The 24,990-nt window shown below is 41.9% G+C and overlaps 3 protein-coding genes across 4 annotated transcripts; 1 reads left to right on the top strand and 2 right to left on the bottom strand.

Moving 5' to 3' along the window:
* Positions 1–77: 77 nt before the first annotated feature.
* LOC115684006 (pentatricopeptide repeat-containing protein At1g15510, chloroplastic) lies at positions 78–3,296 on the bottom strand. The gene is made up of 2 exons (XM_030608679.2): positions 262–3,296; positions 78–181 (listed from the first exon to the last, which is right to left on the bottom strand). The coding sequence occupies exon 1, from the start codon at positions 3,123–3,125 to the stop codon at positions 501–503; it is 2,625 nt and encodes an 874-aa protein (XP_030464539.1). The 5' UTR covers positions 3,126–3,296; the 3' UTR covers positions 78–181; positions 262–500.
* A 588-nt stretch (positions 3,297–3,884) lies between these two features.
* On the bottom strand, positions 3,885–7,672 carry LOC115684008 (plastidic ATP/ADP-transporter-like). Its single transcript, XM_030608685.2, has 5 exons — positions 6,440–7,672; positions 5,409–5,663; positions 5,166–5,309; positions 4,729–5,076; positions 3,885–4,469 (listed from the first exon to the last, which is right to left on the bottom strand). The coding sequence occupies exons 1-5, from the start codon at positions 7,196–7,198 to the stop codon at positions 4,128–4,130; spliced, it is 1,848 nt and encodes a 615-aa protein (XP_030464545.1). The 5' UTR covers positions 7,199–7,672; the 3' UTR covers positions 3,885–4,127.
* Positions 7,673–18,585: 10,913 nt separating this feature from the next.
* Positions 18,586–24,088, top strand: LOC115684039 (uncharacterized). 2 transcript variants are annotated; one of them, XM_030608727.2, is made up of 7 exons: positions 18,586–19,058; positions 19,668–19,975; positions 20,180–20,905; positions 21,646–21,774; positions 22,233–22,436; positions 23,031–23,231; positions 23,592–24,088. In XM_030608727.2, exons 1-7 carry the CDS (start codon positions 18,905–18,907, stop codon positions 23,712–23,714), a joined length of 1,845 nt encoding a protein of 614 aa, XP_030464587.1. In that variant the 5' UTR covers positions 18,586–18,904; the 3' UTR covers positions 23,715–24,088. The 2 variants fall into 2 exon arrangements, with proteins under 2 accessions (XP_030464587.1, XP_030464586.1); XM_030608726.2 differs by having other exon boundaries at positions 18,586–19,161.
* Positions 24,089–24,990: the final 902 nt, after the last annotated feature.

Below are 24,990 nucleotides of genomic sequence, written 5' to 3'. Positions count from 1 at the left end.
GAGATTTCCAATCAATCCTTTAAACTTCATTTCATGCATAACACAGTGAAGAAATACTAAAAGAACAGGGAAGCATATCAACCTCCAAAATTTGATGTGTTAGATAGCCAGTAGGGAATTGTACAATTAATTACAAAAATGGAAAGATACAAGTTCAAACTGATGAGCCTTATACTAGCATCTCTCAGCTTCAAGAGCCAGCACAATTGTCAGACCATACACCATCCAGTCATGATGAACTTTGCATGCTTCAATACGCACGTTTCAGTTTCAAGAGCCAGCACAATTGTCAGACCATACACCATCCAGTCATGATGAACTTTGCATGCTTCAATACAGATGCTTTCTTTTGGGTATAATTCTTTTCATTTCACATTACTAATAAGTTTGACCCTGCGATGGCGAGGAAGCACAACTCACATAAACTGCTGTCTACGAGTATAATTGCAGTATGTCCTAGAAGAGAGTATCAAATGAAGAGAACCTTGCTCTAGCTACATCTATGTTGCTTGCTTTCCCCAGTAACCTTCATCACCACAAGAGCAAGCTCCATCCTTAAAATGGTGAAAATTTTCTGTATCCCTAACAGATATTTGTCTGCGGACCACCTTCGAAATAAACTTCACTATATCATGACAGCTTTGGCACATGAATAGATTCTTCGTCACCCGTATAGGCATCCCTGGAGCAGTATTGGTGAGCCCAAATGCAACGGCTTGTCTCTCACTATGTCCGCAGAAAATTTCTGCTCTTGAAGCTTCAATCTTATCAACAGAACTATTGTCTAATCCGCCAAAACCATCTATCTTCATTTTCTCACAGAATCCCTCTATAACTGCATTAATTTCTGATTTCTGAGGGTGACAATTATCACCACCGAGGAAAGCATGAACTTTCCCTTTCACCTCTATCCAACTGCACCCAGGATCTATAGTCAGTCCCTTCTCTCTCATAAATTTTCTGACTTTCGCAACTTCATCCCATCTGCCAACGTCAGCATAAAGATTAAACAACAGAATATAATAGCCCACACTCTTTGTATCTTTTTCAAATATATGCCGAGCTGCAAGCTTGCCAAGATCAACCTGCCTATGAATTCTACACGCATTAAGCAAAGCACCCCATATGGCTGCATCTGGAGCTACGGGCATTTCCTGAATAAACTCATATGCATCCTCTAACTGCCCAGCACGACCTAGTAAATCAACCACGCATGCATAATGCTTCAAATTTGGAGTAATAGAGAATTCATACTGCATTTGCTGAAAGTATTCCAACCCTTCATCAACCATTCCAGATCTGCTACAAGCACATAACAGTGAAATGAAAGTAATTTCATCTGGGCATACGCCAGATATGTTCATTCTATGATAAAGATCCAAGGCCAGCATCCCTTGTCCTCGTTCTGCATAGCCCGTCAAAAGAATATTCCAAGATGCAACATCCCTTTCATGCAAGTTAAATTGATTCCATGCAGATCCCATCCGTCCACACCTAACATACATATCCAGTAATGCGTTGGGCAAGAAACCATGGAATGCCAGTCCATTTCTTAATACATGTGCGTGAATCTCCTTGCCGCACATCAAAGCTCCTATTCGAGAACATGCAGATAAGATAGAGATCAAAGTAACGGCATTGGGCTCCAATCTGAGTTTCATTTGCCGAAAGAAAATCAGAGCCTCGAAGCAGCGGTTGTTGATCCGAAGCCCAAGGATGATAGAAGTCCATGATATCACATTTTTCTCTGGAATACTGTCAAAAATGTCCAAGGCCTTGTCTATGCATTTGCATTTGGAGTACATGTCAATGAGAGTGTTCGCAACTATTGAGCACGAGATGAGCCCCGTTTCATTTGCAAGTTCGTGAAGCTCAGTTCCAACGTCCAAACAGCCTAAAGAAGCACAAGCAGAGAGAACGGTAGCTATAGTGATCTCATCGGGTGCCACACCAGCTTCTCCCATCATTTTGTAAGTCTCTATCGCTTTCTCATGAAGCAAATTATCCTCGAAACATGAAATCATCGATGTCCAAGAGACTACGTCTTTACATTCCATTCGAGAGAACACGTCCTCGGCTTCCTCCCACTGCCCAATACTTGAGTAAAATTGAATCAACGAATTAGCAACTGAAACATCATCACCTAATGCTGTTCTTATCACATAACCATGAATCTCCCTCCCTATCTTCCCATCCATAAGAATCTCACAAGCAGAGACCACACTCGTCATGGTCATGATATCAGGATCGATGCGACATTCAAGCATCCTAAAGAACTGTCTCAATCCTTCATAACATTCCCCATTCTCTATATACCCAGATATCATAGCATTCCATGAAATTCTATCTCTTCTGGACATTCTATCAAATACTAAACGCGCACTCACAACATCGCCGCATTTCATGTACATGGTAATCAAGGCATTAAGAACATCCACATCCGATTCGAACCCATGTCTAATAACATGCACATGAACCTCCTTCCCCCTTGCCAAGTCAGGCACACCACCACAAGTTCTCAAAACACAAGGAAATGTATAAACATCAGGCTTTATCCCAACCCACAGCATCCTGTGGTACAAATCCAAAGCCTCATCAAAGAAACCATTTTTAGCATACCCACCGACCATGATATTCCACGAAAACACATCTCTCTCGTTCATTCTGCCAAAAACGTACCACGCATCGGCCAAGTTGCCGAACCTCACGAACATGCTCAACAGAGCATTACCCAGCCTAATGCTCAGCTGGGTGTACACCTCCAACACATAGGAGAACACGAGCGCCCCTTCATCATAGGCCCTCTTGTGCTCACACAGCCTCGAGAACGCGATGAAAGAGTCCTCCTCGACGCCAGACTTCAATTCTTGCATCGAGTTCAAGCATCCCAGGGCTTGCTGGAGGTCACCGCGGAGGCACAGCTCGCACAGGTAAGAATTCGGGTTCTGGGTGTTGAGGGAGCCGGTGTTGAGGACCGACACTTCCCGACACTTCCTCAGACCAATTCGACGACTTCTAGGACCGGGAGGGAAACGCACGGTCCTGGGATGATGGGTTCGGGGGGAGGAAGGATTGGGATGGTCCTGGTGCGGAGAAATTGGAGATGTGTTAGCGGGGAGAGCCATTCTTGAAGGTGCAGAGCATGGTTCTTCTTGGATGGGAGGAGGGAGGGATTTGCGCGAGGTTTTGCAGGAGCGCAAGAAGATAAAAAAAATCGCAAAAGCCACAGAGAAAGAGAAAAAACACGAATGAACAAAAAAGATCCGTTCTTGGTTTTGTGCTTTCGAGATAAAACGTCTCTTAACGACTTAAACTGAATCTCTCTCTTTTGAATTAACAGAGAGGCGCTCTAATCCTCGTAAGGATGAGTCAATTGATACCTATAAAATCAGTCGAAATCTTAATATCAAAATCAATTAATTAGATGTGAACTTTGATTTTTTTCTTTTTATGAGATACGTGAACTTTGATTTAGCTGTGTGAAATTTTATGTATTTCGAATTTTTCACGCAATATCTTATATGACATGCTAAGGGCACGTTTCGAAACCCAATTGAGCAATGAAAATTGAAAATTCGGAATTTGATGAGATTAAAGTTAATTTGATGATCTTAATTAGTAGTGACTCAATGAGAAAATCCACTCAATGTGGTAAATAAGGGAGAGGTTAATTGATTCATTTGATGGCAAAAACAATTGATGGCAACTAGAATCTTGCTAAAAAGTATACCAATATTTGTCGTTGTTCTAGCAGTCTTTACTACGTTTTGAATGAGCATTTACCGTAACCTATCCCTCACTAGTCCCTACTATGAATTCAAAAGCTTCTCTCTGTTTTCCCCTCTGCAAACCTCCAATCACCAGCAGCCTCCAATCCCTACCAATGAAGAATCATAAATACTGGGATTGAATGTAATAATACAAGTCCATACATCAGCAAGCACCTAATCACTAGGATGCCAAAGGAACTTAAAAAATGCTCAGATAAGTAAACACCTTTGCGTTCTTCTCCTCCTTTTAATCAAACAAATGTCGGTATGTCTATGGTTCTGACTCTGCTTCTCATCGGCATCGGCCTGATGATTATTCTTTCTCACTCAATGGTACAAAAAACATGTACGACAGATTCATGACGATTTGCCAGGGGAGTCTCCTGCAGCGGGTTTCAACGTTAAATCGCTCGCCAGAGAACCATTCCCGCTCTCGTCTTGAGCCACGACCGGTATCTTTACTGCGGCTCTCTCCAGCTCCTTCTCGAGTTCTTCCTCCTGACGTAATGCGGTGAACTGGGAATCGAGAGACTTCGCCGCAGCCAACCACGCGAGCACGATCACCATAAGGATTCCTCCAAGGTAAGGAGTCGAATTGGCGAGAGAGCCGAAGGTTAAGATCATGAATTGCTGAATCAGAGCACCTCCGGATTTCCCCAGCGGGTTGCACACGACATCAATGGCCGCTTTCCCTTTAACCTGAAGCAAGCATTTAAAAATTGCTGAGTGAATGATCATGCGGGAGGTATAAAAGCCTAAGCGCGAGTTTTAGGTAATTTTCTAATGTTTTCATTTCTCATGAATTTCAACAGTCCAAATCTTCTCCTAAGGCAGCTTTGGCCATAGTTTCGAAGTAAACTTCCTGTCCATACTTTTCATAAATAAGATGACTGAAATTTAAAGAGGAAAAGTGACAGAGAAAACTCTTGTGAGGGAATGGCAAGTAATTAATCTGAACCTTGGTGTCCTCATCCAAAGGAATATAAGCCATTTCCTTGCAGGGGTCAAATAAGCTGTACTTGGCGCTCTTGCTGAAAATGTTCTGCATGGCACCGACGTATACAGCAGCAAGAAGAGGAGTCACCCCAAACTTCGCAAGAGTTGGTAAGAGTGGATCACCAAATAAAATCAGAGAAAAGAACGCGACTCCTGTCACGAGCAGGACGGTTGGTGTGATCTTGGCTGCGACTCCCCATCCGTATTTGTCAAATACGTATTGACTCAGTAGCATCATCGTGAAGGTAGCTATTCCAGTTGCGGTTGAGAAATCGCCCATGAAGGAAGAATACTCATTCGGACTAGGAAACTGCAAGAAGAGTGGAAGGCACAAAAGTTACGAATTGAAAGAACCTATTAACAGTGAGACAGGAAGAGAGAAGCTTCATCAAGATTTACCTGAGCTTTGAGCTTGGATTTCCATGTAACCTCAACTAGATTGATGCTAATACCATATGCAACAACCAATGTGGCAAGATCTCTGATGTACCTTGAAGACACTAAGAATTTCAAGCTCTCCATGGTTCCCATCTTGGGTTTTTCCTGCGAGATTAATGGAAAGTCCGATCAGCTTACCTCACTGGCTCTTAACTGATGGTCTGAAAACTAGGAAGTAATAAATATACTGATGTAGAGGATTACCTTCTTCTTCTTGCTACGAGATGGCAGAGGAACAAATGTATTTACCCACCAGTAGAGTCCGCAAATAGCAAGCCCCATTACCACCACAATACTCATCATCGCTTTCAGGGAGATAGCCCAACCATCAACACCAGGACCTAAGCTCTTCCTCATATTGGAAAAGTATTTGACTGTCCGGCCTGAGAAAATAAGAGCAACATTTGCTCCAAGTCCAAAAAGAGGGTAGAACTTTTTGGCTTCTTCCACAGTAGTTATCTGCAGACCAAGCATTTCTGGTGCATTAGCACATGGTGTCGAGCGCTAAAAATGCATAATTAATACACAGTGAACCCAATTCATCCAATATCAGAAACCAGAGCTAAAATGGCACATAATAACAGAGACAATTGGAGCAGTAGCAGTAAGATTAATTGGCTATACTAAGCTATCGGCATAATCTTCTCCTGCGAGGAATTAGAGAAGGCCATCACAGAATAGCCCAGGATTATTTGGTCACTTAGAATAAAAGCAGGACATCATTTGCTCAATCTCCAAAGTAATACCAGAAAAAGTCCTAGTAAACACAGAAGTCGGAATTTCTAGGATAACAAAACATAATATTGACTAATGGGAGCACAAACAATCTATAGATCAAACACCGAAAGAGATACTCTTTCATGACTCAATCAAAACATAAAGCACCCCCCCTCGTCAGACAAAAGGGACACTCGTAAATTACTCAAATATCTTTGAATTATACAGAAATAAGACAACTTATGTAGCATATGAGATCGTGATATTGATTTCCTTCCTTACCTTTGACTTATGCGAGACTAAGAGAAACAAAATGCCCTCTAAATTAATGGAAGTTTCTACACACAACACAAAATGAGATCCACTAGCCAGAACCAATGATAGAACTAGAATAGATACGATTCCATTCACAAGCCAGAAAGATAAGGAACTACATAATATCTCATTCACTAAGCAGAGAGATTTTCTTTTCTTTTTTTTAACTGCAAGTGTATAACAGCAAGATAAATGTTCCTCGCCTGATTGGCAAATCCCCAGAAGAGGACCGAAACCACAACGCTGCCCCAGAGCTCAGCCATAACGTAGAACAAGCAGAAGCTCCATATCCTCATAATGGCAAGTGGACCGAGAAACCTCGGCCCAAGCATTCCAAGAAGCTTGTCCGCAAGAGCTTCAGGGTGAATATAACTACTGAGAGGATAAAGAACAAATCCAAAAGCCCCAAAGAAAGCAATGAAAGGAACAATCACAGAGTAGAAGAGAGCCTGCTTTGTCATCACATTGGCCAATTTCGTGTACAACAACATGAAACCAATCGCCATAGGCAAATTGACCCACGTTTTAAGAAACGGAATGATTTCTGCACTGCTTCCTTTTGCTGTGACAACCAACACATCTTTGGTGTCCCTAAGGATTGTGTAATTGAACAATATGCAAAAGAACATTAACCCAAGTGGGATAATCTTCTTGAGCGTCACAGCCTCAATGCCCAAGAACTTGGGCTTCTCAGGCTCAGCAAACAAAGGCTGCCCCTCAGCTGCCGCAGCTGCTTCAGCCTTGCAAACGTGAAAGCTCCTATTTTTCTGGTATATTCCACCGGGTTTGGAGATAGAGCCACTAAATCTATGAAACCCATTTGAAGATAAAGGAAACCCAGGAAGCGCCTGTGGCTTTAGTGACAAAATTCGGTGCTTTAGGCCTTGAGATGGATTGAACAACCTGCTTCTCGGGTTTGGTGGGAGAGATACGAGACCTCTGGTTTTGAGAACAGCTTCCATGTCTCTCTCTCTCTCTCTCTCTCTCTCTCTCTCTCTCTCTACGTTATCCCTTCCAGAATCTCCAAAAAACTCTGGTTCTTCAAGAGGAGAACATGAGACAAGAGGGACGAGGAAAGGGGAGGAAAGGAGATAAGGTGGCTGGAGAAGATTGATTTCTCAGAGAGAGCTGTGATAAAAATGATAGCTTTTATAGCATTTCACACACAAAACCCTCAGGGTTTTAAAGAACATAACGCCTATGTTCTCTCTCTCTCTCTCTACCCTCCCTCCCTCTCCTTCTGTTCTTGATTTTTAGCAGATCCTGATTATCAGAGGTAATCTACTCATCAGCTTTCCTAAATTATGCAAATCCAACTTCCTATGCAAACAAATCCTCTTTGACTGTAAGAATTGCTCGGCTCAAGCCTGAATCTTTCGACGGAATGGCAAAGAGAAATGCATTTGCTTAAAGCACCAATAGAGAGAGAAAGAACAAAAAAAAAAAGAGCAGAAAAAGGAAAATGGCCAAGATAAGACAAGAGTTGCCGAGATTCTGATGAATTCAGAGGCAACCTCTTTAAGGAATTTAATAGTATTGCTGTCTACGGCTCTCTTTCGTCGACTGTGAGTCACAGAACAGGACTGCTCCAAGGAAGTTTCCTTAATCTTCGTGCTTAGTGAGTAATTAGCCGCGTGATTCCAATGGGCATAGGCACGATTAATTTCATGACTCCTAACTTCTCTGTCCTCGCTCTCCTTTTATCTCAGAACCTAGATCCTTTGAAATTTGATAATTAAGCTCCGTTTATTTCACGAAAAATGATTTTTTAAAAAAAGTTTTCTAGATTTTCCAACATTTGGTTCATAGAAATATACTAATCAAGGAAAATATTTTCGATCAATGGAAAAAGACCTTCAAAGTGAGAAAATGATTACCATTTTTTGAAAAGAGGAAATCATTTTCCCCTTCTCCTCGGTGCATTCCCATATCGTCTCCGCCTGCAAATCTGCCCTTGACAAGAGACCATCCCCTTCGCCTCCGCCGCTAGTCCCACCCTCGCCCCGGCCAATCCTCTCTTTCCCTTGCTTGTCCTCACCCTCTCCAACGCCAATTTCGTCCTCCCTTTCCCTTGCTTGGCCTCACCCTTCTACCTTAATGGGGTAATAGTGACTTCCACATGAATAGTCAAAGAACTCAGTATGAGCACCAGGGTCTCAAGCCCGGATCCTTGATTCCCAAGCACCAGCATGTGCACTGGTCTTGGGTCCACCGAAACCGAGCCCGAGAACTCGATGCCCATGCTTGGCTCCCTAGCGCTTCAACCAAGGTCTATAGAGACCAGGCCCAATATCCCCCGGCCTCAATGGACCTGGGCACAACCTTGCTGGACTCAAGGTCCTCGAGTCAGCCGCGATGGACTCAACCCGGGTGCTAGGGACTCGACTCTGCTGCCAAGGGCCCGGAAATGAGCGTTGGGTTTCTGTGCCCAAGCGCAAAGTTATAAGTCTAAATATCAATACATAGTCACATTTTGAAAAATGATTTTAGATTTTTTAAAGAGTAAATCATTTTTCTAATTTTAAGATTTGGTAGGAAAATATGTACCGTTAATTCATTTTTCTAAAACAATCTAAACGCCGATAAATAAGGAAAATATTTTCCTCAAAAAAAACACAACCAAAAGTTGCAATATTTTTTAGTTTACCTAAATCGTTTAACCTTGTAATGTCGTTTGCCAGAGGGTTAGAGAGGGGAGGGACCAATGTATATTTTTTTTTACTTTCGAGGGACATTACTAATATATTTTCAAGAATTTATTGACAAAGCAAACAAATCGAGGGATAGTTGCCATGATTGAATCTCGGATCTCCACGCCAAGACTCGAGAAGTCCATATAATAAAGAAAATAACAACAGGGTAATCAGTTTAATGAGAGTTTAGAATGAAATATGCTCAATTAATTGACTCAATTTACTTAGTCGAAAAGATCACGACACCCCATTATCTCTTTGTATTTACATAACATGTCATACCTCAAAGAGCTTAAATTAAATCAATTTATGTTTCCCAAATATGTGTTTATATAATGTCTGGTTTGTTATATACTGTTAATGTAGCATGTTGTCTAACTTCGTTTTAGGAAAAATAACACAAAACAATTCCTAAACTTTAATTCAATATGCAATGTGGTTCCTGAACTTTTAATTTGTCAATTTAATCCCTGAACTTTAGCACTGCATTGAACATTTTCATATAATTCAGGAAATACATGGAACACGTATCAAAAATCAAGGGATTACACTGGACAAAGTAAAAGTTCATAGACCATATTAAATATTTAGTTAAAATTTAGGGACTACATTGAACAAATTAAAAGTTCATGGACTATATTGAATATTTGATCAAAATTCAAAAATTGTTTGTGTCATTATCTCTTTCGTTTCGTTTTTGTTTTTATCTTTTGTTAAAAAGCAATAAAGCCAAAATAAAATAACAAATAAATGTATAAATAGATGGGAGACATAGACAAGACATCATCCCACCTCGGTAATCGAAAGCACGCAGCCCAACACGTTATCTCCGCTTAGCTCTGGTCATTTTCGACCGTACAGATAAGACATGCTTGCGCCAATGATCAACACTCAGAATAATTCGATCCCCTGCAAAAAGTCAATTACTTTTAATATGAAAATATCACAATTTGAATGAGTTCGCCTAGGGAAGGGAAAAATGATACGAATAGTTTTGAATTTCGGTCCAATATATAACGTCGTCCTTCAAACTTTTTATTTATTTAATATGATCCCTTAATTTTTAGTGCACGTTCAATCTAATTCATGGAGCTATGTGAAAATGTTTAATATCATCATTCCATTGATACAAGTTAACGTAATTTACTGATTTGACTTCCAATCTAATACTTTGAACAGTGGGCAATTCACAAGATATTTGGCTCAAATTGCAATATAAAAATCAACGTCATTAAATAATGCGAATAATCATTTTTACAAATTAAAAGGATGACGATATTCTAAATTGGGTTGAACAACTTACGTGGACAATCCACGTGTAACCTTCTTCGTTCAACAATTCTGTCAACTCGAATTAATGGAAGGATGACATTGGATATTTTCATAAAGTCTAGGGACTAAATTAAATATTTACCAAATGTTCAGGAACCGCATTGAACAAATAAAAAGTTTGGAGACAATATTGAACATGTAAAGTACAAAGACCATTTGTGTAATTATTCCCCAAGAAACTTGGCCAAACATGACTAGTTGAAGACCCATGAAGCCTAATGTTTCTTTCCAAGAGACTCGATGGGCGAGAGATTATTACATGACAAGCAAAATCCAAATTTGAGCCCACCACCTTGAGGCCCAAATTGAAACATTACGAACTTCGGAGAAGTCATCTAACTTTCCCCAAGGCCTAAAATTTGTTCTTTGGGTCTAGCCCGAGATATCGGCCCAATCTCAAAAATAGTCTGTGTTCGCGGAAAATGAATAATTTGGAAAATATTTTCCTAAAAAATTATCATTTTACATCGCTTACAAAAACGAATGAACGAAAAATGTTCTCGTTGCCCGCGAAAATATTTAGAAATAAATTGTTGTCGATGATTGAAATATCTTCCGTCGACTAAATTATTTCAAGAGATATAAGCGATTATCTGTAGGAAAATAATTTTCAGATCATTCATTTTTCGCAAAACAAACGGAGCAGCATGAGCGCTTCGAATTCCGATCAAACTCGACCGGTTTACTTGGTAAAGCGTGTTACGTCAAAGTGACTTGGGACAAGAATTTTTGGTTCTAGATAACTTCTCACGATACTTCATCGCTTGGTTTCGATGACATAATTCATACTCGAAACCTTGCTACTCCAACTTTCACCTACCCTTTACTTTCCTTAAGGTCTCGCCAAACATTCTAGTGGGAAAAATAGGCAAAAGGGCATTTCCCAATTTATCCGGAGACGATTTGTAAAGCGAGACCTTTTGATTTTTCAATGTGTTTTTCGACATTGAAAAGCATTAGCCTTGGTCAAAAGGTCATTGCGGCGTGCCCTAGATTACGTTGTGTAATGCACATTAACGGTAGAAATGACTTTGTGGTGAAATGACTCTATCGAAAGGCCCTTGTTTCTTTCCACTCTTCTCTCGTTTTTTTGGGGGTAAGTGACATCTGATTCACGGTTCATCTCTTTCCGATTTCCAAATTACATCATCTCGGTGCAAATTAACAGCTTTAGTTTCAATAATGTCACATGCCCAAGCAAGCCAGGTGATTAATGGAGATTGGTGTAGGAATGCGAAATTAAAGATTGCACTTGCTACACCGCCGATGTAAAACAATCATATGCACGAGCGGGTTCGGGCATTCAGGAACTGAGTTGCTGACGCATATATAGTTTTTGATTCCGGTAGCTGAATTCATTCCATTAGTGTATCGGGGTTTTTCATTTCGTAATTTCTTATTTGGAAAGTATTTTATGCCGGCAATATCCCTTTCATAGATCCTCAAAGATATGATACCTGGGCATGTCAAGCCAATTATACGTGCTATAGATTTGCTCGATCGGGGTAGAGGAACATGCCGACTAGATGCGCAGTACCTATCTAATTGCCTACATAGCCGAATTCAAGATAATTAATCTCTGAGATATTTACTCGAGAATTTGGATTCGCGGCTTACCTAATAGGCTAATATACAAAACTATTAGATAATTGCCGATGGTTATGCCATATACAACGTACTTCAAGTGAACTTCCTCGTAATTGATATGTGTGTGCACATTCACTCTTATGTATGGCCAGAAAAAGAAAAGGTTATGCATATGCCTTTGTAGGTTGGATCCTATTCGTGCAACTAAAGAAAGAAGAAACAACCTGCACCAGAAATTTTTCTAAGATGGTCCATGTTCTTTACAGTTTACAGCAAAGCAGCCCTAGGAAAAGCCAAAATCGGGCCAGCGACAGAATCTCATTAAATTTGCAAATCCGGTACGACGCGAGCCAAAAGCCAGGCCGGTGGCCCCGAATAGATTCTATCCGAACTTTACAGCCCGAGAATTCGAACCCTTGTCGTGCGTCGCGCCCCCCTTCTTCAAGACCGAGCCGAGTTCCACGGCCGACGGGTGCTTTCTTCTGGTCACCAAAGGTCGGATCTTCACATCCTCGGCCCGCCGAAACGTTCATCTGACACTAATCATCCTTCTCGAGAAAGAGAAAAAAGGGGTCATCGGCACGCGAAGGGAAGATAATGGGGAATGAAATGTAGCTACCTAATCTTTGCACTTATGATGCGAGAGAAAAAACGAGGAACGGATGGATTTCGCACCGTTGTACCAACCTGGATGACACCAACCTACCTTTGTGTTGAAAAGAAGGCTCCAAAATTCAAACATGGCCTTAGGAATGCGTACGTAAACGTCAAATCTAGTGGGGCTATCATCCGAATCAGCCCGAGCTGGAAAGTCCTTCCCTAAGGGACCACCACCCTCGTCAGTCTCTCTGTATTCTCTCGGGCAGCCAAAAAGTCTCCCTTATCTTTGATTTTCTTTTTGCACGACAATTGGGAGAGAATTATCTAATTCTCCTCTTGAATTTTTTTTTTAATTTTTTCTTTAGCTATGTAATAATAAGGGTTAATACCATGAAAAACCCTAAACTGGTATACTTGTGACAGATTTACCCCAAACTATTTTTTTGATCATAAAAAACCCCTAACCAGTACATCTCACATTTACTCGAATTATTTTTGTTACCAAAACGAGAGATCATGCATATTTTACCCCGAACTAATATTTTAATATTATTTTTTATTTTTCGAATTTTTTTAGTTTTTCTTATCTTTTCTTTTTCCTTTCCTTTTCTTTTTTTTTTTCCTTCATTTTTAAACTCTGGTCGGCGAGGTCGGCCCTGCTGGCCGACGGTGAGGTTGACCTCGCCGGCAACTGGCGAGGTCGGCCTTGCCCACCCCTGGCGAGGTTCGACCTTGCCAGTTGCCGGCGAGGGGTTGTCCTCGCCATCGCTGGCGCGGCTTGGCCCCGCCGCAACTGGCGAGGTCAGCCTCACCCAGAAGCGGTGAGGTCAAACCTTGCTAGCGACGGCGAGGACGACCCCTCGTCGGGGGTGGGCAAGGCCGACCTCGCCAGTTGCCGGCGAGGTCGGCCTCGCCAGCGGCCGACCTTGCCTGCCCCCGCCTCCGGCCAGTCGTCGAACCGGCGACCGGCCAGAGGTTGAAGATGAAGGAAAAAAAAAAAGGAAAGGAAAAGAAAAGAAAAGAAAAACTAAAAAATTCGAAAAATAAAAATAATATTAAAAATTAGTTCCAGGTAAATCACAAAGCATATCTGCCGTTTTGCAAAAAATAGTTCGAGAAATCTGTCATAAATGTACTCAGTTTGGGGTTTTTTATGGTAAAAAAAATAGTTTGGGGTAAATCTGTCACAAGTGTACCAATTTAGGGTTTTTCGTGGTATTAACCCTAATAATTATGTATTTAAAATTAATGATTGCATATGAAAAACAAAGAGAGGGGGGGACGCTGTGATTTGAAATTTTCTTCCCTCCATGAGAATTTCGAAATTCCGCGCGATTGTTTATTTCGAGCCTACCTAACTAATGATGTGGATTTGTGATTCGATGGGGGCTATGTTGGTCCACACAAATCGCCCTTTTCCAACTCAATGGTGGCCCTAGTCCGGGAGGTTCGTGGATGTTTGCCATGAATCCCTTTCAAAGCTGTTCTTCGCACGAATTGTCTTTCGGTGGAAAACAACGTGACACCCATTTGTCCCCGACATCAATCCCCAAGGGCGTGTCTATTCGAGCGAAAGAATTTTACTCATGAATTAGCATTCCGGACTTTCCCGCATTCAAACCATTCACGGTCGAAGAAAATGCGCATGCTTAAAGTTAAGAATATGAATTCCCTAACCTAAAAATGGGAAGGCGTTTTTCTAGGAAAGAATTTCTCGTAAAGCATTTTACATCATCGGAAAGCTTTTCTTTCAAACAAACGGACCCTAATTGCTCGAGCAAAGCAAAGAGAGAGAGAGAGAGAGAGACAGTGGCTGTCTTGGTTTAACAGCCTTGTCTACTCACAAAGGAACGTGGAGGGCCCAAAGCAACATCAGCAATTCTCTAAAGTTGGGATGACTAGAGGATAATGACTCAGGTCCATTTGTGCCAATGCTTTTGAAGCTTTGCTTTTTGGTCCAACCTTACGTCCCATTTTCATGCTCCAACCCCGCTTTTTGTCTCCTTGGGATTTCCAGGAATTTCTTTTTTATTTTATTTATTTTTTGTTTCAAGAAATAAAAAAAAAATGACATAAATGGTCTTTGAACTATGGCCCAATTTACAACATGACTCCTAAATTTTAGCTCAATTTGCAATATCGTCCTTGAATTTTTAATTTGTTCGATATGGTCTCTGAAATTTTTTGTACATGTTCAAATTAGTCCCTGGATTATATGAAAATGGTTAATGTTGTCCCCGAACTTAAATTAACGAAAGGATAATATTGGTTATTTTCATATAGCCTATGGACTAATTTGAACATGTACCAAAAATTCAGAGACGACATTATACATTGGGCTAGAGTGCAAGGATCATATTGAACAAATTAAAACTTCGGAGATCACGTTACACTTTGGGTCAAAATTCAATAATCATTTGTGTTATTGTTCCTTTAAAAATTTGTTGATTAAAGTTACCAAAATGACCTAGCCGTCCTCATTAATAAAGAGGTCCCTTTTTTGTTCGTGATCCAACGGTGCCTTCCCTGCCTTTGAAGCTTTGTAAAACGGACACAATGCAGTCCAGCTTGGGAACGAGAGATGACAGTTTGCGAACATCATTTGGGTACAACGAAGTTTTGTCGAATACGATGAGAGTGAGATACACTGTTTTGTACGTCGTCGATGTTCCCGACCGGCCCTCTCGAGCTGCTTCTTATTAGTTATTAGACAGCAAAAGGTCAAACGAGACGCTGCCACGAGGCGTGACGTGCGTTGGCCAAGAAACCAAGAGAACCAAACTCGCACCAAAAGATTGTTGTTTTAGAGAGGATCGATTGCCAAGGAGATGCGGCCCTGCTGGTAAAAGTATCGAGGGATGAGGTCAGAGAGTATAAGGTCCGGGTTTCGATTCTCATGAACATCATGCACACATATACATAGTAGAGATATGAGTAAGACCCAAAAAAAAAGAAAAAAAGAGCGGATCGATCTAGTTAGTCTCGCGCATACACATGACTTGTCACCGTATGAAAATGGGATTATAGTGCACATGGTCCTTGAAGTTTAGTCAAATATACAATGTCATCAGGGTCCCTAAATTTTGGTCCAATGTGCAATGTCGTCCATGAAGTTTTAATTTATTCATTGTGGTCCCTGAACTATTGGTAAATGTTCGATGTAGTCCCTAAACAATATAAAAATGTTTAAACTTTAAGGATTACATTAAACTTTGGACCAAAATTCAGGGACCGCATTAAACAAATTAAAAATCTAGGGGCGACATTGCATATCGAACCAAAGCTCATGGATCATTTGTGTCGGTTTTCCTCGCGAAACTCAATGCAACTGGTCAAAATAAAACGACGCGTCTACATATAGAGATTGCTCATTACGGCAACTGTCGAGTTCTCAACGAACTCGAAGATCACGACACTTGTTTATCATAATATTGAAATGCGAATACTCAACATTTGGACTCGGAATGATGAGTTCGTACGATAAGGATATAAAGAAGGCGTGGACAAAATTTAAAAGCGAGATATTTTATTGGGACAAGGGACCACATCGATCAAATTTATTCGGATAAAGATAAGAAATTATGCTCTGCCCTGCCATAAGATCAATGTAATTAATTACGAAGATAATAATTGATTAATTGATTAAAGACGAGTAAGGGAAGGAGGGTACCGGCGGAGCATCATAAGATGCTACGCTTTTGGTACTGCAATTCTGCGGAAGCTAAAAGTGGCTTGTAGCTGCGCAACAAATGCACCGGGGGCCAAACGATGTGGAGACAACCCACAACACGACGCCCTAAGAAAGCCGCGTGGGGAGTGGAGAGAGGAAGGACCCTTTTTATGCGATTTGGCCGGACGTATGTGGTGCCAATTGGCCGCACTTTCGAAATTTCCAATATAAGATAATTATTTTCGCGCGGGACCAATTTTATACGGATCGAAATTCGAGTTAAGTCTTGTTGTTGGGGGCGTGTTTCGTACTTTCCCATCGATGGGAAGACACGGGGGGTCCCGCTTCTTGGTGAGCGGGCAGGGTCCAGGAGCTGTCCCGACGAAGGTCGTAGTGGGGAAACGCCATAATTTGGGCCCGTATTTTATTATTTTTTTTGGATTTGGGCCCGTGAATAACTTCTGAGTATATATAATCTCTTTTTCTTGTAATTGAGAGTTGTAACAGAAAAGGTAAGAAATGTTAACTATAGTGGAATCTTTTGCTAGATATAATCCTAGTTTGAGGGTGAATTATGATAAAATCTCGTGTTCCAATTTTTCCTTCGCGACTTTTTACTCTCTATTTCGTTGTGTTTGTGCGCCTAATTCTAACATTTCTTACTGTTGACATTGACAGGAAATGGAATAGCCAAAGTTTTGACGATGTCGAGTCGTCGTACGAATGGCTACTTTCACCGAGAGCAGCCTCCTCCTTATTAAGTCGTGACGAGTCGAACAAAAGCCGCGAATCAACGGAGATTATGCATATTCCGAGGCCATTCAAGTTGTCGCGAGACACGCATTCAAATAGCATCGAGCCCGAGACAAAAAAGCTCATTACGCATGCGCCTAGTGAACCGCGGCCATCGAATCACGTGAACGTCGCGATCCAAATGATTTGTGCGATCAGTGCTTGCGTACGGCAGGAGAGGAGAAGGGAGATACCGCTACTGGCCGGAGAGGGGGACAAGCGTAGGGGTCCGACCCGGGGGGGTCGGGGCCGGGGCCGGGGGCCCGGGGGGGCACGAGAGCGACGTGACCCTGGGAGCATGTAGGGTGGGGCGCGCGGCGCAGATTTTCTGGTCCCGACCACGATCCGTCCCCGTCCCCAAAGTCCAACGGTCACCCCCAACCCCCACGTTGTCTCGGGCTTCGCGCTGCTCCTCCTCCATGTCCTCGCCGTCCCTTGCGCAGCTCTTTCATTTTTTGAATTTGACTCGATTTTATTTATTTAATTAAATTAATCAAACCCTCTTTAATTTGTCGTTGCCTTTTGTCCTATTTTCAATTTTTATTTATTTATTTATAACATGCATTATCATGCCTCGCGAATTTTTTCGAAGGAAATTTGTGAGCCCTGTGGATCGCGGATCGAAGAAAACATTTCCGAACGCACGGTCTGTGCCGTTCTCGCACGCAAGGTGAAAGCAAATTGACGGAGCGATTGAAAACCGAAACGTGTGCACCTTATGACTAACGGAGCGAAGCCCGCACCGCCATGCTAATGCTGTCGGGTTTTAATATCTATCCATCGAACTGTTTCTTCCCTTTTCGGAAGAAAATATCTCGAGCAAATTTATTCGCTTTTATCTTATTCGATCGAATCGATTTTCTCTATCGGCCTATCGAGAAAATAACTTGACCGAAGGGAATTTCGCCGTTCGTAATATTCCAAGTAAAAGCCGGCGATATATTACATCGCTTTTGCCACAGAGAATATTATGGAAATTTGACTTTTTTTTTCGCATTAGGTGAACCACTCGATTTATTCAATCACCATGAGGGGTGAAAATATTTTTGCCCAGAAAATGTAATCATGAATCATGATCTCATCTTTCCACCATTGCCACCTAACTTCCGCGACAATTCAATCTCGTTCGGTTCGGTATTCCCATCCCTACTGATTACAAGTCGGAACCCAGGTCCCGAACAAGTTCATACACCTCAACGAGAAAAGAGAGAAAAAAAATTCCAAAAAATGAGCCGAAATAGAAAATCTTCTCAACCATCTAGAAGCGCTAATTAGGAATGACCATGCTATTATAAATATGAAAATTAGCATGGCAATACGGTCCAAAAAAAAAGTCTTGGACGATCGTTTTTTTATTATTATCCCCACAAAAAATAACAAAGAAGGAAAATTATTTAATTAATTAAATTTAATTTCCAGAAGAAAGGGTAGTTCTGTCAAGTCAAACTGAAAAGGCTGACAGATGGGCAACAGGCCTGGAACACAATGGAATCCTACATAAACTATGTAATTAACAACGTTAATTTCCCCCACTTTCCTTAATTAAACCCATTTTTTACCTAAATTTTTCTTTAATTGTTTTTTTTTATTTTTTCCTCTTTTTAAAAAAAAAAAAATCGGCGATCGATTATATCAAAGAGAGTCCGAGATAAATAACGCCGTTCACATTCGAGAGAGAGAGAGAGAGAGAGAGAGAGAATTCAAAATCTTTCGAAGCTCCGTTCGTCGCCCGCCGTCGAAATCTCCGGCGCCGCCCGTGACCCCCGCACTCCGCCGCGCTCCCCCCCCTCACGGCGAATGGCCACCGCGCCGCCGCGGTCGACGCCGGCTAGGGTTCCGCGCCTCCCTCGATCGAGCCCGACCTGATCGCCCTCGGCGGGGCGACACCCCGACCACGGCCGCCTGGTCACCGGCGACGGCTGGGTCCCGCGTCCGCCGTTGGATGATCGCCGCCGCCGCCGCCGCCGCGAGGAGATGGGAGGGAGGGGGCTGGGATGTTGCCACCTGGTGGAGAAGCTGAGGAGGATCGTGCGGACGGCGTTCTTCGTGGTGGCGATGGTGGCGTCGCTGCTGGCGTCGTCGCTGCCGGTGCTGGTGGCGGTAGGGGACGTGCTCGTGCCCTGGGTGTTGATCTCGAGCTTCACTTGCGTGAGTTGCTATGGATTTAGGGAGCATTTGAGGAGATATTCGTTCAAGAGCTCTTTGACGGACATTCCGTTGGTTTCGATCGTTAGATCTCTGATCATCATTTGTATGTTCACCGTCCTGTTTTGCACCGCTTTCGTTTCTCTTTCTCTTTCGTTTCTTTTTTGGTGGAGCTCGAGGATTTGCCGTTCTTTCTCTGGCGTCAGTAACTTTCGCCTTGCTCTGTTTAAAGGGATGACGACACTTTCTTTCTAGGACAATGCTCTTTCTTCGGCCGGGGAATGTTAGGCTTTCAACTTTTGGCTTTGTTGCTATTAATAGGAATGTGAAATGGCAACTTGGAATTTGCTTTTGTGGCTTTTGATGAACTCTCGGGAGCGATTTTACAAGGGCGCGCAGCAATTTGAGATTGATAAATTCTGTCATTCGAGTCATGGGTGGCTTTTGTAATTTAAAATTCCTAGAAAGTCATTTGATGTTAGTAACTGGTGTCGCGGGCTTGATAACTTTGTTTGCCGTGTCGAATTGGTGTGGATTGATACCGTAAGGATTTCTGTAGGAGAATTGAAGGAAATGCATTTACGTGCTTGCTCATGTTTACTCTGCAAACAGGTGTTTATGCGATATGCGATGGTCCTGCTCTCTCTCACGGGCCTTATCTGGGAACCGTTACTCTGTCCTCCGTCATCTCCATCCTCATTCTTTCGGTCAAGGCTTGTGTTTTTTCTATAAACTCTCAAATAGTAGCTGAAGTTCCATCTTCCCTTGCGAGGAAGAAACTTCATTTGAAGAAGTCATGGGGCATGCCTGTCTTATTCCTGTCTTCGGTCGTATTTGCTTTGGGCCATACTGTGGTTGCTTATAGAACCAGCTGCCGGGCACGGAGGAAACTTCTATTTCACCGAGTTGATCCTGAAGCAGTAAGTTTGGATTAATTTTGCTGCTGCATAACATAAAAGAAAGAAAATCTATCTTGTCCGAGCCAGCTATGAAAATCTTATCCGCGGCATAAGTAATTTTATCTTCGCAAGCATGAGTTGGTGATTTGCCTGAGTTATTTGTGGTTTGAATTGCTTGAGTGTGCTTCTTTCTGAATGTATTCTTGCATACTCTAAATTTAACAGGTTCTTTCCTGCAAAACCATTTTCTCCGTTTACCAAAAGGTCCCAAGGTCACCGACTCCAACTGCTGGGAAAACTACAAAAAGTGACTCTGAAACGAGGCAGAAGCCCATGGGGTCTGCTCATGGCGAAGGTGATATCCCGATCAGATTCCTCACGGATGTTGACAGCTTATTTATGACATGCCAAGGGCTTACTATCCATTATAAACTCTGCTCCCCTAGTTCACCATCTCATGTTTTGTCCTCGGCTGCCTTCTCGGAGCCCAATGTTAACTGCACCTCGCCACAAACAGTGATGGCTCGGCTAAATATTGACAGGCAAGCATTTAGTGCTTTGCCAAAATCTCAATATCTTCAGAGGAGCTATAGCAGTCAATTCAACACGTCCTCGCTGTATGCTCCACTTTTGGACAGCTCCGTACCTTATCCTATGCTTGCTGAAGAAATTCCTGCATTGAATCTGGATGATGCTGATGTGGAGGACCAAGCAAAAAATTTGAACTCAACTTTTGGGCAAGATTCCAATAGTGGTCAATTTGGAATTGTCTTAATACATGGATTTGGAGGTGGAGTCTTTTCGTGGAGGCATGTTATGGGAGTGCTTTCACGGCAGGTCGGTTGTGCTGTCGTCGCTTTTGACAGACCTGGTTGGGGATTAACCTCCAGGCCACGACGCAAGTCTTGGGAGCAAGAAGAAATGCCTAATCCTTACAAGCTGGATACGCAGGTAATTATGTGCCGCTGATTGTATCCTCTAGTTGCCTGCAAAAGTCTCTCAAAGTTCTCCCTATTTGGCACATTGATTACAATGTCTTGATTATGAAAAAAGAATCGATGACGTAATGAGTTTGAATCTACTGTTACTTTTTTTTTTTTAATGACTTATCAAGAAGAAGTTCTGTGTCTTCCGAATTATGCCCTAGAAATGGGCTGGAAGTCCCAGTTTACTATTATCCTGAGTTCCAAAGCACTACTTACCAAGGCACAATATAGAAGTCAAGAAATGACTTGCATTATTATGGCCAAAGATATTATATCAAATTACTACTGTAATCTTTGGTGAAAAATAGGACACTATCGTGAACATAAGGTAATACTGTCCAGGGTGTTGGTTTCAAAGATAGAGTAGCTGGAGGTTTGATGATATGGGGAAAACGTCACAAGTCCTTTTATGAAGTCTTAAAGAAAAGGGATGAAAGGAGACATATGATGGTCTCTGCATTCTCCTTGAAAATGACGAATGTTATATATCGTTCCATTAATAGGATCGTTTGGATACGTGTTGCCATATATGTATATTCTTTTGAGCTGTACTAGGTATATAGCTCTAAATAGGTATTTTACTTTCATTTAGTGGTATGTAGCATTAGCAATCCTGTCAAGGGTACTGCATTTACTAACTCTGGGCTCAATGGGTTGATTTTCATTTTCTTGATTTAGGATATGTTTTGATTCTGTCAATTTCAGGTAGATCTCCTCCTTTCTTTCTGTGCGGAGATGGGGTTTACATCTGTGGTGCTCGTCGGTCACGATGATGGTGGCCAGCTTGCCTTAAGGGCTGCACAAAAGGTTCAGACGTCATCAAATTCTTTCAATGTAAGTAAGCCTCTTGGTCTGGTCTTCTTGCTTTGGAAATTGTTTCGAGTATGTGCTTGCGCTTGTCTAGAATTACCATTCCAGTCCTTTTTGGTAATATGGTACAGAGATTGCATGGAGTTATAATTCTACGGTTATATGGCCTCAGTCAACTTGTTATCAAAGAATTGCTTATTTATTGGTTGTCTTGATTCCTGAGTTCTCATCAATTGCCAACATTTGATAATGATTGCATTTATAAGAGGAAATAACATGATGGGGTAGAGATTATTTCGTACACACGAGATTGGCTCTTCAGTCCTGTTTTGGAAGCTAGTTTAGCAAAATTAACAGCTTGAAGAATGTTTCGCAGTGTATCTTATATATGTCTATTGATTGGTCATAAGTTTTCTTTACAGAATTATCTATGTTAATTTCTCATCATCATGACTTGTAACTGTTGGCCTTCTGTGCATCAGATTGTAATTGAGGGCATTGTACTGGTTAGTGTTGGCTTGTCAAGAGAAGTCGTTCCTGGTTTTGCAAGGATCCTTTTGCATACTTCCTTGGGCAAAAAGCACTTGGTTCGTCCTTTGTTGCGAGCAGAGATTACTCAAGTGGTGAGTCGTCGTGCATGGTATGACGCAAGGAAGATAGCGCCAGAGTTTTTCAGCCTCTACAAGGTATTTCGCTCCTTTAGATCATTACTAGCTGGGGTTTGGTATTCAATAAGAACTTGATATGTATTTGCCGTATTTTTGTTTCACTTTTGAATATACTTTTATAGCAAACTTTTGTTTCCATTACACAATATTTTGAAGACCATGCCAGTGCTCCATGAAAATTTTACCTCTAGAAGTTCTATTCGACATGTCTACCTGTCGTAATTGAACCAAGAGATTTTGCTGGTGTGTGCATAAATAACGTGGGATAGTGGACTTGGAAACCATCCCCATCACATTGTCCCTTGTCAATGGAAAACCAAAGCAGTTTCTTGGAAGAGGGGTATTTACACTAGCAGAAAACTAGCTTCTCTAGGAAAAATCAAGCAAGTTGAACATTGAGATGTCCCTACGTGTACTGTATGTGCACCTGTATGAGCTCTCTCTTACATAGTCTGTTGGGACTGATCAGAGGGATCGACCTAGTACACATCTGGAAATTCTCTCTGAATGTTAGCAACTCTATGCCGTAGTTATGTTTCTCAGAAGAGATGATCTTTCCCATGAGTGCTTCCTTTCGTCTTATATTTGCTCGTCATGTCTGGTATCAATCAGGCGCCACTATTTGTAGAAGGATGGGATGAAGCACTTCATGAGATCGGGAAACTCTCTTACGAATTTGTTCTGTCGCCCCAATACGCGGCAGGCTTGCTCAAAGCAGTCGAAGACACTCCTGTGTTGGTTATTGCAGGGGCTGAAGATGCCCTCATTTCTCTCAAATCCACCCAATCAATGGCATCTAAGCTTGTAAATTCTGTAAGTTTTTCTTCTCATAACCGCACGTTGAACTTTACATGGTGCAGGACTCAGAGAAACATGTCTTCTTAACTTTGGTTGAGGCAGTTATACATGCTTAACCAGGAAATGCAATATGTTGCCACCACGACCCCGAGGGTCCATTTTAGAATTGGAAAAATTCTTAAATCACGGCCTGAAGGAGGCTGTTGGAACGTAACTGCTTGTTTGTTCTTCGTTTAGGCTGTGATATGTGCAAGACGAACAAAAGGAAAAAAAAAATCTGCATGTGAATCTTCCCCTAATTCTTTCTTTTGTGTTCTCTAAGTGTCATGAAATCCTCTTGTTAAGATGGTCTCTCACGACATATCTACAATGCAGAGACTGGTGGCAATATCCGGCTGTGGCCACCTTCCGCACGAGGAGTGCCCCAAGGCATTAGTGGCGGCTATATCACCCTTTATAACCAAGCTCTTATCAACATTAGAATCAGTGAATCAATAGGTTGTTGCTTCACATTATAATAGAAGAGTAGATGGTGTTATCTACTGTAGGGGCTTTCGTTTTTCCTTTTCCCTTTCTTTTTTGGGTCCTGCTCACCCCAACAAGAGGAAGAGAAGAAAGTTGGTCTCTCCGTTGGGTGTTTTTGATGTTAGCTTGAAGCCTTTTAATCCTTTTTTCTCTAGGCTGTAGAGCAATCTCACCTCATTTGTAATTTTATCTCTATTTTTTTTTCACTTGATTTTGGTAACGCACATGCTTGTTGGCAAGAGTCGTTTGTCGCGACAACACTGTAGAGTGAAAGCTACAAAAGAGAGATACCTGGTCAGATGAAGTTGGACTCGGGATTCGCATGAAATTTATTCGTCTTGGTTCAATCACAAGGTTTAGTACTCAATTGATTTCCGTATAATAGGTGTAGGACTGATCATGCAATGTTCCCAGTCGAGGGACAAATGTTGCATTTGCACTCAAATGCGAGAATGTAAAAAAGAAATATATGAGGAAAGGCCCAAAGTTGGATGACTTCAAACTCAGAGTGCCACGAATCAACAGCAGAATTTATTATTGGTGAGATGGATGTTATGGATCGTAAATAACGATCTCGCTCTATATCCAAACCGTTCACCTTCGTCTGTAGTTCTGGAAAGAGGCAGGAGTGAGGAAAAAATTTGGACAAAACAATGAAGGGGTTTTTTGTGTCTTTGCTATTAGGTTGAATATGAAAGAAGGTACATGAAGAGCATGATCGGAACGCAAGTCGGGATTAAACTCGAGAAACTCCAGAACGGGACACATGTACAAATCACCATTTGGCAATGTAATTTCTGGACCTTTATGAGGACGGGGCAATTTTTTGAGGAATTCAAATCATAGGTCGTATGATCAGTAGAACCGGAGTCTATTATCGAAAAATTGTTCTTTCGAGAAGAAAAGCAAGAAAAATATGCCATTTAGGTTAAAAGTCTCTTGTCCCGTTGGTCTCGCCGTGGTTGGCTTAAAAAATCATGCCTTCGTTTTAGGTTACGCGTTGGAGAAGCTTGGTGGTTCCCAAGATTTCGCCGGCACCAAGGCTCGGCGTGACCATCTCTTCCGCAAAAAATGCGACATGCTCATTCCCCCATGTGTGGCTGCCACGGCCGGTGGATCATGATGGCGACTGGAATTAGCCTTGAGCAGGGATCTTCGTCGTTCCTCTGTCGACACCGTAGGGAGGAGCATTCATCAGTGAAATTTGGTTCTAGTGGCAGCATAAGAATCATTCAATCCCATGAGAAAT

The sequence above is a fragment of the Syzygium oleosum genome, unplaced genomic scaffold, assembly GCF_021117445.2.
Source record: "Syzygium oleosum isolate NSW1041296 unplaced genomic scaffold, Sole_v2.1 Sole_v2.20, whole genome shotgun sequence".
In the NCBI taxonomy this organism is placed as follows: domain Eukaryota; kingdom Viridiplantae; phylum Streptophyta; class Magnoliopsida; order Myrtales; family Myrtaceae; genus Syzygium; species Syzygium oleosum.
The sequence above is the reverse complement of the archived record's forward strand: the minus strand, read 5'-3'. Positions and strand labels throughout refer to the sequence as shown.

Excerpts from the sequence above, each read along its gene's own strand:
- LOC115684006 (XM_030608679.2), bottom strand. The coding sequence starts at position 3,125 with ATGGCTCTCCCCGCTAACACATCTCCAATTTCTCCGCACCAGGACCAT.
- LOC115684008 (XM_030608685.2), bottom strand. The coding sequence starts at position 7,198 with ATGGAAGCTGTTCTCAAAACCAGAGGTCTCGTATCTCTCCCACCAAAC. Across the intron at positions 5,310-5,408 it reads CTCGTAGCAAGAAGAAGAAG|GAAAAACCCAAGATGGGAAC; the intron begins GTAATCCTCTAC and ends TTAATCTCGCAG. Across the intron at positions 4,470-4,728 it reads CTTTGGATGAGGACACCAAG|GTTAAAGGGAAAGCGGCCAT; the intron begins GTTCAGATTAAT and ends TGCTTGCTTCAG.
- LOC115684039 (XM_030608726.2), top strand. The coding sequence starts at position 18,885 with ATGGGAGGGAGGGGGCTGGGATGTTGCCACCTGGTGGAGAAGCTGAGG. Across the intron at positions 19,162-19,667 it reads TAGATCTCTGATCATCATTT|GTGTTTATGCGATATGCGAT; the intron begins GTATGTTCACCG and ends CTCTGCAAACAG. Across the intron at positions 19,976-20,179 it reads ACCGAGTTGATCCTGAAGCA|GTTCTTTCCTGCAAAACCAT; the intron begins GTAAGTTTGGAT and ends TAAATTTAACAG.